Raw genomic sequence first — 15,695 nt, 5'->3', positions numbered from 1 at the left:
TGTAATAAATCAGTAATCTAGTGAGTAAACAGGTTTCCTAAGTTCTGTGAGCCTCTCTAGCAAATTAATCAAACCCAAGGAAGGGATCATGAAACGTCTGGTTTATAGCCAGTAATAACCTGGGCTTATGATTAGGAAGTGAAGTGGAGGGTAATTTTATAGGATTGAACCCTTAACACGTGGAATCTGATGTCATCTCTGGGTAATTAGTGTCGGAATTGAGTTGAAAAATAGGACACCCAGCTGGTGTCAGAGAATTGCTTGGATGTGCAGGTAAATGCCCCCGACACACATTGAAAACTGGTGACCAGACCCTTTAGTAAGGCAATTGATAGTATTTGTCCACTGTGGCTTTACTTCTAAAATTCTAGCATAATAACAGTCTTGTTCCTCTTTCTTCCTTCTGTTGTACTTACCAAACAAAATCCTAATCCTGGTTATGTATAACTATCCATTCCTGTAAACCTGTATCCAAGTAGCTGGTCAAAGAACATAATCATGCTGCTGGGTGTCAATGTAAACATATAGCCTCTGAGCTCAACCACTGCCTGACAATCCTTTTCCACTTCTCTAGTATACATGCTCTACTCCAAGACAACTGATGACTCAACCCATGGTAATTTATACCTTTCTCAAACTCTCATTATATTTGTAGGTTCAGGAAGCAACAGTTAGAAAAGGACATGGAACAACAGACTGGTTCCAAATAGGAAAAGGAGTACATCAAGGCTGTATATTGTCACCCTGCTTATTTAACTTATATGCAGAGTACATCAAGAGAAACGCTGGGCTGAAGAAGCACAAGCTGGAATCAAGATTGCCCGGAGAAATACCAATAACCTCAGATATGCAGATGACATCAGCCTTATGGCAGAAAGTGAAGAGGAACTAAAAAGTCTCTTGATGAAAGTGAAAGTGGAGAGTGAAAAAGTTTGCTTAAAGCTCAACATTCAGAAAACTAAGATCATGGCATCTGGTCCCATCACTTCATGGGAAATAGATGGGAAACAGTGGAAACAGTGTCAGACTTATTTTTTGGGGCTCCAAAATCACTGCAGATGGTGACTGCAGCCATGAAATTAAAAGACGCTTACTCCTTGGAAGGAAGATTATGACCAAACTAGATAGCATATTGAAAAGCAGAGACATTACTTTGCCAACAAAGGTCCATCTAGTCAAGGCTATGGTTTTTCCAGTGGTCATGTATGGATATAAGAGTTGGACTGTGAAGAAAGCTGAGCACTGAAGAATTGATGCTTTTGAACTGTGGTGTTGGAGAAGACTCTTGAGAGTCCCTTGGACTGCAAGGAGATTCAACCAGTCCATTCTAAAGGAGATCAGCCCTGGGTGTTCTTTGGAAGGAATGATGCTAAAGCTGAAACTCCAGTACTTTGGCCACCTCATGTGAAGAGTTGACTCATTGGAAAAGACTCTGATGCTGGGAGGGATTGGGGGCACGAGGAGAAGGGGACGACAGAGGATGAGATGGCTGGATGGCATCACCGACTCGATGGACGTGAGTTTGAGTGAACTCCGGGAGCTGGTGATGGACAGGGAGGCCTGGAGTGCTGCGATTCATGGGGTCACAAAGAGTGGGACACGATTGAGCGACTGAACTGAACTGAAAGAGTATCCATCTTACTACATAGCCCAGGAGACTGAGTCACAGACATATTTGACACTTGTTGGTGGCAGAGCCAGTGGGGAGGGAGGGAGCCTCAGAGGTGAGCCTCCGATCACTGAAGTAGGCAAGTTCACTCAGGGATGTTACAGGGGAGATTCAAGCATTCTACGGGACAGCAGAAGAGAATGGGCATGGAAATGAGGGACTAAAGAGTGAAAATGTAGAACTTCTACATCCTTCTAACTGCAGGATTCTAGGATTCCATGTTGCTTCTTATATTCTATCAAAATGTCTCGCTGAAACTTCTCTTCCATCACAGTGTTAACAATGTTATGAGACTTCTCTGGCCATCTCTTTAATGTTATGACATGTAACCCAGTGACACAGTTGAAGGTTCTTACAAAACTGCTGCTTGTCTCTTCTCTCCTCTCCCTCCCCAGTACCAAAATTTGACAAAACACGTCTGACCCCACATTCCCTTTTCCTTATCACCTTCTCCTGACCTGTAGAGCCAAATTGCTTCAAAGAGGGGTTTTCACGCACTCTCTAAATTTCCTTTCACCTCAGTTCTCGGGAATTTAGCTTCTGTTGCCACCACTTACCCTATTTTTGCGGAGACCATTTTGTAGTTGTTGGAGCCAATGGGCACTTCTCATTATTTCCCTTTCCTGATCTCTACAGCACTTGGCACTGTTGGTTGGCTGCTCTCTCTTTGAACATCCTTCTTCCACAACATCACGCTTTTTGGGATCCATAACTCTACTTCTCGTTCTGCCCTCTAACTGTTGGTGTCCCCCTAAGTTCTGTGCCCAAGTCTGTTCCTTGTTGTTTTCATCCACATACCTCTGGCTTTCTCGAGCTCATACTTGCCATACTCGAGACCCTTGTGTTTAACTGCTTTTATTATTCCAGAGAAACTTTAATTTCAATACACCTGAAATCATACTGCATCTTTTGCCCACACTTCATTTTCTTTCATGTGCCACAAACATTTATCACCAATTCCCACCAGTTCTACATTTTCACTCTTTAGTCCCTTATTTCCATGCCCATTAACAATTCTTCCTTTCAGTCTTCATCTGAACCAATTCAATGAATTTTGGATCAGTCGTACTGTTGTTAGTCAGGGCCCCATCTTTTCTGAACAAATTGCAGCCAATATGTTTTTGGCTGATTTTGAAATGATTTTCAACAATTAAAAGCCTAAACCTGCTATTTATTACCTGCTTAAAATCTAGAGGATCAAGTTGAATTTCTTACTAAGCATTCCAGAACATCTGTAGCAGAGGGTCAAGGTTTCAAGCTTTCCTAGTTCTCTGTGTGTAAGGTGTGGGGAGGGCGCAAAGAGAGGGAGTTCAGGTTCTTCATCTGGGTGGCTGAAGGGTTAAAAATGTTACAGTTACACTGCCTAATACAAGCTCAAGAAATGGCTACTCTTATTATGCTCCATGGTCCTATAGGATTGCTGAGTTCTCTGGATGCAGCTGGCCTGCTCTTTCCTGTTTCAGCTTATACGTTAAACAGCCTCACCTTTGGTCTATCTGGTTAATTGCTACTCATTCTTAAATATTATACTGGGGTACCACTCCCATATCCAGCTTAGTCAGCTTGACATCACCGGCAAGTAGTCACCACTTAGGTAGAACTCACTTCCTCCTTTCTGCTCCCATTGTACACTGATTTGTGTCTCTTCTGATACTGCTATTAAAAAAAGAAAGGTTTGGTTTTAGATTATTTCAGCAAGTGTATGATTAGCTCCTTGCAGACAGGTGTTCATCATCTTTGTATGTCCATATCTAGCAGACAGACGCTTTACCGTCTGAGCCACCAGAGAAGCCAAGTCACCTGTAGGAATTCTAATAATCAAATCCTTGATAAGTAAATATCCAAATTATGAGATATGCATAAACAAGGGGCAAGAAAATGAGCTTATAACTATTTTCTAAAATAAGCATTAACCATTTTTTGTTGGAAAATTCAGTCTCTTAGTTGAAGAAAAAAATTAAAGCATTTGGTAAAAGCTTTTTTTCAGGATAACTTAAACAACACACTACCAGCTCTGCATATTCAAATGCAATGGTTTATTCCTTAAAGATTTTGTGAAGATAAAATGATAATCTTTCTTCTGGCCTCTCAGCACAGTGTCTGACATGTGGTAGTCATTTAAAAAGTTGGTCTTTAACATTATTATATTTATTCATAGATGTTTATATGAATGTTCACCCAGGCTCTTCTAAAATCTACATTACTGAATCAGCTAAATTTAGCACCCTTAGAAATGGATGCACTCTTTTAGGCCACAGGATACAATGTAGTAGCCTGCCAAGGTGTACTGAAAACTTTAAAAAGGTGTCATTAACATGTGATAGTGGTTACTTGTCCATGTTCATGTGTCAATACTAAACTGCCTATTTAGAAAACTGACAAGCTGGCTTCTTAATACTGAGCACAGATGCTGTACTACAAAGTCTAGGTCTTTAACTATCAGAGTAATTCCAAAAACATAAGTTGGCAGTATTTTATATACTTGGAAGTCCATAATTCCCACAAGTGTTTTCATTCTAGCCTTCTAAATTTAGAGAACACACTTTAGTTATACATGGCAATGCAACAAATGAATAGGTTATAACATTTATTTCTCTATCCCGACTTTGCTATTATCGAAGTAAAATAATTGATATTTTATGATTATTATTCAGCGAAACTTTTTCTGGCAAGTCTTACCTGGAATTTAAAAGTATTTAAAAATTACCAACAAACTTACTAGAAAAAAGAAAAACATTGTTTGTTCTAACAAAATTTATTATGCAGTAATTACAAAGATTAAAGATTCTTCCATCTCAAATAAAAATAACTGTTATAATTACACACATAATATAGTACCTTAGAGTGAGTCCAATAAATATCACAGGAAGTACAGGGCATTTTCAACTGCAGAGACACATACTTTCTCACAGTGTGTGACACAGGAGAGCCTGTTCACATAATGATCTGTATAAGGTCATGCTCTTAGTAACAGTCCACACAGAACTGTGCCAAAGCAGTTCTTTCAGAACGTGAAGTACCGGGCAAACCACTCCTGGCGCTGGGGATCTGGAGAAGCCACCGGGGAAGCTTCACTCTGAGGAGGACTGGATTCATAAAGAGAGAGACATGTAACCCAGCGTTAAGCTGTTTTGCAAAATGAAGGGAAAAGCACATAAAACATCAGGGCAGACGACCACAACTAGTTCCCTATGTCAGGAGATGTGTTTTAAAGCTTGGCTGTTTCCTCTATACTAGATGGGGTCTCCCCTCCAGGAGAGTGCAGAAGCAGCTCAGATGAAGTCCGTTAAGGAGAAGCCATGTTACACAACAATTACAAAAAAAAAAACACAAAAACCAAAAATCAGACAGTTGAGAAAAGTAATGTGACCCTCTTTGAACAAAAAAGTTCAGGAGGAACTGCGGGATATAAGAACAAGATAACATTCTTCTCGTTCAGCACCTTTTTGCTTTTCATTAAAATTTTTTTAGAATCTGACACAAGTATTTCTTACAGATGTGTCCTTAAATATAACTAATTTAAGTGACTAAACCATGGTATAATATTTTTCTGTATGTGTATTTAAACTTTCATAATTCCACAAGCAGATACTCTAGGGGAAAGGAATGTATTAAAAAGCCAATTTCCCCTCCATCTTCGAAGTTATATACTGTATACTTATCTTAACTCTAACTAAAGATTCTTTGGGCTAGTTAAGAAAATAAAAGCATCCCTACCGTCTTTGGGGGCAATTACAAGGCACGCAACAATGTGTAATGGAAACTCCAGTAGCCATGTTCCTTGAGCCCATGCGCATGCATCTTAATGATACCTGAACGCACCCATGCATGAGGGAAAATAAGCAACACACAGTATTTAGCAGGAGACACATTCAAACGTGTATTTGACTACTTTTCATTCTTGCTATCTTCTTTTCTATTTGAAATAATATCATTAACTAGTCATTAATCAGTTTAGAAAAAAAAGTAGTTTACCTGTAAGATTATTACTAGTGACACGGAGATTTAATAAGAACAAGTCAAAAAATTTTAAAACAGCACAAAATCAGTAAGCATAAAATAACAGTACTTTCTGACTTTAATTATTTCATGAGTAAACAAATAATTTCATTCTAATTTTACGTGTTAATACCTTTACTTGAGAACTCTGAGATAAAATTGGAATGTTAATTACAAAACTTTTCTTCTAAATTTCCTACTTTTATCATTAAGTTCCCAGAGCTTATATATTTTTTTATTTTGGCAAGAAGCATATATGTTTATAAATAAGCAAAGGGAAAATAAACAGATAAGAAACAAAAGCCACTTACTAAAAAATATTTTGAATTTCTGTAATAAGGATGGGTTGTTAATGAAAAATTGGTGATAATTCTTACATATTAAAATTCTAAGCGTATAATTACATTAGCACCTCTTTAAGCATTTAGAAAATTGACCGACAACAAAATAGAAAAAATCTTTTTAACAGTCAAAAAGGAGTTCTCTAGAGAGGTGATAAATATATTTTGAAGATATTTCACAGTAAAATTTCTTTTGCTAGGCTGTTCTTAAAGTAGTAGATTTCTGCAATGTAAGAAGTAAATTTCTCAAGTTAAAAAAGAAAAAACTGCACTGGTGAGACAGGGCTCACCTCAGAAATGTCTTGGGCTCTTTGGGTGGCACAGGCTGAGGAAGTGGCTTGCTGCTGTTGAACTCAATATCATGGACGGGAGAGTTAGGAATGGGATCCAGGCGGTTAGGATGTCCATTGCCCACTCCACCAGATTCCAGAGCACTTAGATTGGGAACACTCACAAACCTGTTTGTTGGTGACTTATCGTTCTTCTTCTTTTGCTGCATTAAAAATAATACATGTGAGGACAGTGCCTGCATGAGGACGAATGAGAAAACAGGAAGAGTAGAAGAAATAAATTTGGCATGGGAAAATTTTGGAAGCTGGATGTTAAAATGAACCAGTGTTACCCAAAATGTGGTCTGGGGATCTTTGGAGGTGTTCTTTATCTACATGGAACCCTCACAGACAGACATACTGCTTGGATAGAAAGAATGAGGAAAAAATGTTTAGGAATGGTTCATGGGGAGGAGGGTGGGTGGAGAGAAGGCCAAGGGGTAAAGACTATCGGGAGGGAAAGAGGGAAAGCGTACATCTCATGGATCTCATGAGGTTGCATGGGTTTAAGCTAAAATGAGGAAAAGATGAAAAGTTAACATAATTTTAAAAGAGAGGTCCGTGAACTTTAGCCATCTGTCAAAGGGAGGCAGTCCTTGCCTGGAAAATAAAAGGAATGAGAAAATGCTTGGCAAAGTTAGTTTGAAACAAATCTCACATTTCTACCTAGGACTTAGAGCTGACCTAGAGAAATAATTTGGTTTTAAATTCACTATACCATCTCTCTGAAGAGGGAAAATGAAATCTGTATACTTAAGTCTCATTTACCAATTCATTAGTAGTGTCATAATTAGCTCACAATCTTTTAAGACATTTAAAAGTTATAAAACAAAAGTGATCAATGTAATCTTTTAACTGGTCTTTAAAATTGACAGATGAAAACAGCAATACAACTGCGGATTGTTAATATCTATTGGCTTTCAAATCATTAGCTTTAAGCTCTATTCATTTGTAGAATCAATGAACATCATCTTGCTATGTGGAGTAAAAATTAATATGTATGATATTTTGAATATTCCCATCTTTTACTGACTACAAGCGTGCTAATTAAATGTATGAAATAATTTTTTTGTAAGATGACTCCAGAATTTTAAAGAAAGACAATAGACAAGATGGTCCTTTTCCTTATGTATAATGACCTCATTATCTAGACATTGTCCTCTATGTTGTTTTCTGTGAATCATAAAGTCCCAGGAAAGAAGCCTATTTTAGCATAACTGCAAAAATAAAGGGTGATACCCTCTTCAGAATTATTTGTGAAAACTGAATCACTATTAGGAGTCAAAATTTATGAAGATGTATCTTTGGCATTTCTAGTCATAAGAAGGCATAATCAAAACTACTTAAGTTTTTATTTTAAGAAATCAAAAGTATCATTGACAACATTCTACAATAATGATCTTGTGACTAAAAATGTAATTCTAATAAAATAAGTAAAAAGAAAATATTTCTAATCTTGTTTTAACAAGTCTCATAACCTAGCTTTTTAATTAAAAGCTTCAGTTCAGTTCAGTTCAGTCGCTCAGTCGTGTCCGACTCTTTGCGACCCCATGAATTGCAGCATGCCAGGCCTCCCTGTCCACCACCAACTCCCGGAGTTCATTCAAACTCTTATGTCACCCTAAATAATGAATTTAAAAACTGAAACTAACTATATTCATTCATTCACCAATAATTTTTTTGCAAAGGCTCTATATGCCATTCCATTTTACAAATCATTTAAGTCATTTTAGAAAACAGTTTACAGTTTGAAGCAGTTTAACTTGTAAAGGAAGGATAGATCCCATCTTCTTAACAGAAGTTTTATGAGCTTGGAAAGCAGAAGTTTTTCTGGCTAAAGGCCTAAGAGAAATTAGGTATGACGTGAAAATTAATGAAATATGAATTGGAAAAAAAAACCAGCTTTAGCACTGGCATTTTTATTTCTACTACTGATTTATGCTAAAAGATATGTAATCCCTATAAAGCCAACATACATAACTATTTTTTATTACTTGCTTTATTCACTAGAGTGATTTGCTCTAGCTTATAAGAAAATATGACCTTTTGCTACTGAACAAATATTTACTAAGTCTCCATTATACCTATAGCACCACAACAGGAGCCAGAGTAGTCTGGGGCACCAAGAGGTACAAGGCTTAGCCATGTCCATTTCATTTGTCTATAAGGCTCTTCTATCTGTCCTAAGACAGCAACAGAATGTTAGAATAGGTCATTTTCAATTTTAATTATCAAAAAAAGGTGAGAAGGCCATGAGAAATAAGGCCATTCTCTGAAGATGAGTAGGTAACAAAATGCATGTCCAACCCAAGGCCCATTATGATGGCAGGGAGAGCTGTTGGGGATACACTGCTTGGAGTACTTTTCAAGATTCCCCAGAGGATAGTGAACACTAAGGAAATGATGGAAATTATCTTGAAAAGACTCAGAAGTTAGCTTTTTTAAAAAAAAAAGATATGAAAAATGAAATGGTATAACCAAGGTTTTACAATGTTAATAAAACATTGTTTCAAGGAATATGAATTCTCAGCAAATAAATGAATGTTATTAGCATCTAATTCTGAAAATTAGTACACAAAGAATTCATAGATTTAGTGCTAGATTATTAAATTTAAGGAAACACTTTTTGGAAGCTTTATCCTATGCTGCTCTAAATATTTTATAAAAATTTTAATCACGTTTAAAACCACATTCCTATTTTACAATGTTTATAGCACATACCTTCATCAGTGGATTAATAACACCAACCGTAGGACTTGAGTTAAACACTTTGTTGAAGTTAGTTTCTCGATTGACTAATTCCAGCTGATAAAATTTATTATCCTCCTATGCAAAAGGATTACAAACATTTCTTAAACATTTTCTATTGACTATTTAAATCTTAACTATATAAATGCCATTTCATTCAAAATTTAATACAAAACCTGAATGAAAATTTATATACATTATTCAAAGAGTTCTAGACCTAATTGCCAGGGTCTTAAAGTTGGCTGGTTGGTAAGTTCTCAACATCTTTAAAACCTTATGCTCTGGGACTCCTCTCTACCCTTTCATACCTCTTCCCTCCAAGGCTAGAACTAAACTCTCTATTTGGCCCATCTCTTTTCCAGAGGGCTGATGTGTGTTTTGATTAGGCTTAACTTGTATTCATGGAGCTGTGTGCATGGCTGAGTTGTTTCCGTCTAGGAAGATGACACTATGGTGTATCATTATTTGTGAGTCCTAATCTGCTCTCTGAGACATCAATATATTTCAGCAGTGGTAACCACAGAATAGAGAAAAAGTGAATGGTCCATACAGAGATAAGCCCTTTGCCTTTGGTTTCACCAAGTGCTTCCTACAATCAGACTGTAGGAAGTAAACACATAAGTAAATGGATCACTGTGTTGTGAAAGGCAGGGCTATGCTCTAGTAGAACTAGATTATTCAGCCCCCTTCTAGTTACCACTGACTATAATTTGCATTGTTAATCTTAGCCCACGTGCCTCACAGTTCATAGAATCAGGGAGTAGTGAAAAGACTCTACACTACCCTGTGGCTAGAACTGGAAAATCAATAGCGATTTCTACCAAAGATTAAAAAATAGTAATACATTTGCTGATTTCATGGAGGGAATATAAGGTAATTTTTCTGAATCTACTGCTATTAGAGCAAGCTATGATGCATGTGCTCATGTTCACAAAGCTTGGGAAAATGGGTATTTAGTAGGATGAAGTATCTCATACTCTGTCTTTCCAATGCCTGCTTCTGGGTTTCATCTATGAACCCCTAGTCAACTACCTCTTGCTTTTGGCAGGAACTTCTAATGCCAGGAAATAGGATGGCTTTCCTACATGCTTCAAGAAACATTTTAAGGAACAAGGACTTCAAATATAAATGCTCTTAGACTCTCTTTGCACGCTAATATCCAAAGCTGTTATGAAGAAATCAATTAGCAAATACAATGGTTAGCATTCCATTTCTAGTTTTACTATGATTTTATTTGTCAGTAGCAGTAAAAAGCAGTATTTTACTTACTGATCAGGTCATATAATTTTATAAGATTCTGAAATGTTTTATGAATTTTAAAACATTTGTGTATTTTTATTCTTGAAGAATAATGACTCTAATGAAGGCAGTATATTTATTGTTAAATCTGTATTTTCTTCCCTGATGGACTTCTCAGAGCCCCTAACACCTCAGTGTGCATTGAGACTCTCAACAGAGAGCTGGTAGCTTTTCTTAGGGAAACCCTAAGACAATGGAATCCTTTTTCCATGAAGTATGTCTTTGGATCAGGTTTTGGTGGAATACACTTTAGGAAGTTAACATGACTAATTGGAAGTATACACTGCAGGCTAATGCATGTATGTGCTGAATGTTCTTTCCCATCCAATTCTAATTCTACATGTATAGTACACACACACACACACACACTTCAACAGTTTATTAACTGTACACTGGCAATGACATATTACTGAACATTCAATATGTATTAAAAAGCATTTTTAAAAAAAATTACTGAAAAAAATCTCCTTACACTAATACCAAGTTTAAATTTTAAAACTGTATTTATCCTTGTAAAACATTTTAACAAATGTTCAATCATAATACATATTTTGTACTTTTTCAACTTTTGTTTAGCATTACTTAAAAATATTTTCCCATTCAACAGCCTATTAATTATTAACATAGTTACACCATAACCTCCCACTTTGCAAAACCGAAACAATTTACCATTAGCTTCTTTATGACCTGGTCTCTTTCTGTAAGCATGGCTTTTAATTCTGCAATCATCTGTATATCTTCTGGTTTTGATTCTCTCATTAGATATTTTTCTTCCATCTCTTCTAGTCTAAAAACAAGAAAACCTTTAGTTCATTGATATGATGCAGACATTATTTTGTAATGCCTATATTTTTCAAATTAGTCCAGCTGAACACACAAAATTTACACAGTTGAACGTTTTTGCTAAAACTTGTAAGCATCATGACATGACTACCTCAAGAGTTAGTGTTATTTCCTGGAACTCTGCTCAATGTTATGTGACAGCCTAGATGGGGAGGGGAGTTTAGGGGAGAATGAATACATGAATAAGTGTGGCTGAGTCCCTTTGCTGTTCTCCTGAAACTGTCACAACATTGTTAACTGGCTATACCCCAATACAAATAAAAAGTTAAAAAAAGGGGAGGCAGTATTATTTAAGGCTCTTTAAGGGTAAATGGTGTTATTAGAGGCTTTGCAGATCACTATTGGAAGAATTCACTCGTTTTTAAGTTATTTAAGTATACACGGGAATAAGGTGGGGTATGTGCTATAGAAGAAATAATATACTAACCTAGCAATGCTGGCTCGATGCTGGACATGTAGGCTTACTACTGAGAGAATTTACCACACATACAATATTGTGTGATGATAGAAGGTTTGGTAACATACATAAAAAGGACAAAAGATACAGAGGAAAGGGGAACAAAGCACACACACAAATGACCTCATTCTTTCCTGGTTTATGGGAAATGCAGCTTACAAATTCCATGTGTCAGCTGGTACATATAAACTGGAAAAAAAAATGGTTCACTGGATAATAAGAAGAATTATATTTCCTTCTGGGCCTGTTCATCTGCCCTGGAGGAAGTGAGAAGGTAACAGAACTAAATGTCACTGAAGATTCTAGAACAGAGGCCACTTTTATGAGCAGAGGTGCCACAGACCCTACAGAGTCTAAGGATAGGACAGGGCTCAGTGAAGAGGATGCAAATAGAAACCGCTAGCTTAGTCTGAAAAAAAAAAAGCACTCTGAATTGTAGAATATTCAAATAACTAGAATACTTTTAAAACTTGTTTTCAAAATACAAAGAATAAACTTAAGCTCAATAAAACTTACAGTTAATGAAGATTCACAGAAAAATTTATTTACTCAATATTGAGAAACTTCTAGATGATCTATTCTCTAGGATTTGATAAGCCATTCCCACCCACCACTACCTCCCCCCACACAATACCAGAGGGGTACCAGAATCTCTGCATTTTTTGTACTTTAACTCCACTAACTCAGCTCAAGCCAAAGACTTGGAGATAACATTTTTGGCTCCCTATCCAGGCCCGTGGCTAAAGTTCTACTCTGGGAAGTAGGGAAGTAAGAGGGGGAGAAGTGTGGAGCGAGGGAGCAGCTGTCTCAGGATCCGCTGGGACTTTGTCAGTCCAGTGTGAGGCTCGTTTCACTAACATCAATTGTCTTCTGCTGTGCCAAGTCAATGAGCTCATATACAGTAACCTTGCATTTTATCATGACGTGGCACTGTATTGGCAAAGGTTTATATGTTTTACGGGCAGTGGTTTTGAGAAGCTTGAGAAACAGGGAAAAGGGCATTTGTGTTTCACACCACAGCAGCCACAAGGGGTCACTGGAACACTTTATCAGTTAAAAATAAGGTACAAGATTTTTGAGCTGTTTCCTGAGACTGTACAAAAATACCTGGTAATAAATGGTCGTTAAAAAAACAAAAATCTTAATTTAAAGCCTTATTTTAAACCATTATGTTGATCTTTTTATACCAGTACAATGAGAAGTCAAGGTAAAGTGAGTCTAAAACAGTTAGTTAAGATCCCTGAACCACCTTTCTGCATAATAAAGGTCTCTACTTAAATTCCAGTGTATGTTTTTGTTTTAACATTCTTTACCTACAGAATTATCAGTTAATCTTCTCCACAAAATATCTTTACAGCACCAAGATTTTTTTAAAAGATACCTGGATATTAAATGGAAAAAATAAATGATTAAATTGAAGAAACATCCATATAAACACAAATGAGAAAGCATTAAAGGAGAGAACAAGTAATATGATGAAGATTTAATTTGCAAACATATTTCAAGAATTACCAGTCTTTCAAACTCCTGATGGGGGGAGTACACTTGGTACTCTTCTGATATCCACTCAAGTCAACACCCATCAATCTTTCTTCAATTGCCCCACATAGTTCTCTAAGCCAGCTGCTTACCAAAGACTAGGTGTGAACAACTAGTAATACAGGAGATGGTTTTTAGTTTGTTCTCCTTTAATCATTTGGATTATGAAGAGAAAAGTCTGTTTGGTTCTGTGTATCTTGAATGGTCTTCATAACATATATGCTTATTACACTGTTCCACAACTCTCAAGCAGGCCTTGGGCGTCAGTGCTGCTGCTGCTGCTAAGTTGCTTCAGTCGTGTCTGACTCTGTACGACCCCATAGACGGCAGCCCACCAGGCTCCCCCATCCCTGGGATTCTCCAGGCAAGAACACTGGAGTGGGTTGCCATTTCCTTCTCCAATGCATGAAAGTGAAAAGTGAAAGGAAGTTGCTCAGTCATGTCCGACTCTTAGTGACCCCATGGACTGCAGCCCACCAGGCTCCTCCGTCCATGGGATTTTTCAGGCAAGAGTACTGGAGTCGGGTGCCATTGCCTTCTCCTGGGCATCAGTGCTAGCCAGGATCTAATAACATTGTTGTATTTTCAAGAAACTATATAATTATAGCTTTGCTTCTATTTAGAATAATGAAAAATGTTTTTCAGTAGTAATAATGGTTTAACTGCAGAGTTAAAAATTTAACAGGAAAAGCTGATTAAAATGAGTCAATTAAAAATATTAAGAAAATAGTATCATAGGTGGACAGAAATTACCAATTTCCCAAAGACTTTATAGGAAAGATTAAAGCCTGGCAAACACTGCCTTGAGGGAACCATGCAAGTACATACAGCCTTTTACTCTAATGGGAATACAGATTCCCATTAGAAGTAACACAAAGAGTGAACAGACAGAAGTAGAGCATATAAAATTATTAATTAGGGTTACCAGGCATACATGCCCCACCCCACCCCTTTTTTTTTTCACTCTGAAAGTATATAGGTCAGTGTCTGTGGTTCCTGGACAACACTAACCAAAACTATGAATGCTTAAAAAGCTGCATAAGAATTTTCCAAGTTGATAGTCCTTCTACGTTTTTAAAATAACTGACCAAAAAAAAATTTTTTTGAGCCAAACAACAATAGTCACATATCTATTTTAGAATTTTAATCGTATAAGATGAAAGAACTCTAATATACCACCTTTCTCCTATAGCCTTAAGGAAAGGAAATAAAGTAATTCAAGCAGTATAACATTAAACTTTTCTTTTCACATAAATTATAGGCACAGACTCAACCTTGTGACAATAGAACCACCTACACACATCCTGACCTCACAAAGATTATGAAAATAACTTTACGGCAATTTAAAAATCAAACAACAATGAACTACTAGGGTACTATATTAAAAACTCAAACAACTTTTAAAGAGTAAGTAATTCTAATGCGGTGGAGAACTTCTTTTTAATTAGGGATTATTGACACAGTGGTAAAGAATCCGTCTGTCCATGCAGGAGAAGCAAGAAACAGGTTCAATCCCTGGGTCAGGAAGATCCCTGGAAGACGAAATGGCAACCCACTCCAGTATTTTTGCCTGGAGAATCCCATGGACAGAAGAGCCTAGCAGGCTACAGTCCAAGGGGTCACAAAGAGTCAGACGCAACTGAGCAACTGAGCATAAAAACACAGCACATTGAAAAAAAAAAAAAACACACACAGCACAAACCTACTTAAAGTCCAAGTACAGAAACAGTGACAGACTATTTTTTGGGCTCCAAAATCACTGCAGATGGTGCCTGCAGCCATGAAATTAAAAGACGCTTACTCCTTGGAAGCAAAGTTATGACCAACCTAGACAGCATATTCAAAAGCAGAGACATTACTTTGCCAAAAAAGATCCGTCTAGTCAAGGCTATGGTTTTTCCAGTTGTCATGTATGGATGTGAGAGTTGGACTGTGAAGAAGGCTGAGCGCCGAAGAATTGATGCTTTTGAACTGTGGTGTTGGAGAAGACTCTTGAGAGTCCCTTGGACTACAAGGAGATCCAACCAGTTCATCCTAAAGGATATCAGTCCTGAATATTCATTGGAATAACTAATGCTGAAGCTGAGACTCCAATACTTTGGCTACCTGATGGGAAGAACTGACTCACTGGAAAAGACCCTGATGCTGGGGAAGACTGAAGGCAGGAGGAGAAGGGGACGAAAGAGGATGAGATGGTTGGATGGCATGACCGACTCAATGGACATGAGTTTGAGTAAACTCCGGGAGTTGGTGATGGACAGAGAGGCCTGGTGTGCTGCAGTCCATGAGGTCACAAGAGTGGGACACAACTGAGCGACTGAACTGAACAGAAACTCAGTGTTTCCCCCAAGAGGACATTATCTTTTGGCTTCAGTACAGTGCTACAGTGCTAAGTTGCTTCAGTTGTGTCCAACTCTTTGTGACCCCATGGACTGTAGCCCACCCGGCTCCTCTGTCCATGGGATTTTTCA

The 15,695-nt window shown here is 37.4% G+C and overlaps 1 protein-coding gene across 10 annotated transcripts in view; it reads right to left on the bottom strand.

Moving 5' to 3' along the window:
* Positions 1 to 4,404: 4,404 nt before the first annotated feature.
* Positions 4,405 to 15,695, bottom strand: part of FAM184A (family with sequence similarity 184 member A) — a 122,157-nt gene continuing 110,866 nt past the window's right edge. For 4 of the 10 annotated variants that reach the window (XM_070795896.1, XM_070795898.1, XM_070795897.1 and 1 more), the window contains 4 exons: positions 11,055 to 11,172; positions 9,060 to 9,164; positions 6,300 to 6,535; positions 4,405 to 4,755 (listed from right to left, as the gene is read on the bottom strand). In XM_070795896.1, the coding sequence (XP_070651997.1) occupies positions 4,674 to 4,755; positions 6,300 to 6,535; positions 9,060 to 9,164; positions 11,055 to 11,172 (541 nt within the window). In that variant the 3' untranslated portion in view covers positions 4,405 to 4,673. Of the gene's footprint in view, positions 4,756 to 6,299; positions 6,939 to 9,059; positions 9,165 to 11,054; positions 11,173 to 15,695 lie in introns of all 10 variants that reach the window. The other 6 variants (XM_019967142.2, XM_019967143.2, XM_019967146.2 and 3 more) reach the window with 4 other exon arrangements.

This window comes from Bos indicus, chromosome 9, assembly GCF_029378745.1.
Source record: "Bos indicus isolate NIAB-ARS_2022 breed Sahiwal x Tharparkar chromosome 9, NIAB-ARS_B.indTharparkar_mat_pri_1.0, whole genome shotgun sequence".
Classification (NCBI taxonomy): domain Eukaryota; kingdom Metazoa; phylum Chordata; class Mammalia; order Artiodactyla; family Bovidae; genus Bos; species Bos indicus.
Note: the sequence above shows the minus strand (reverse complement) of the source record. Positions and strands in the feature narration are given on the sequence as shown.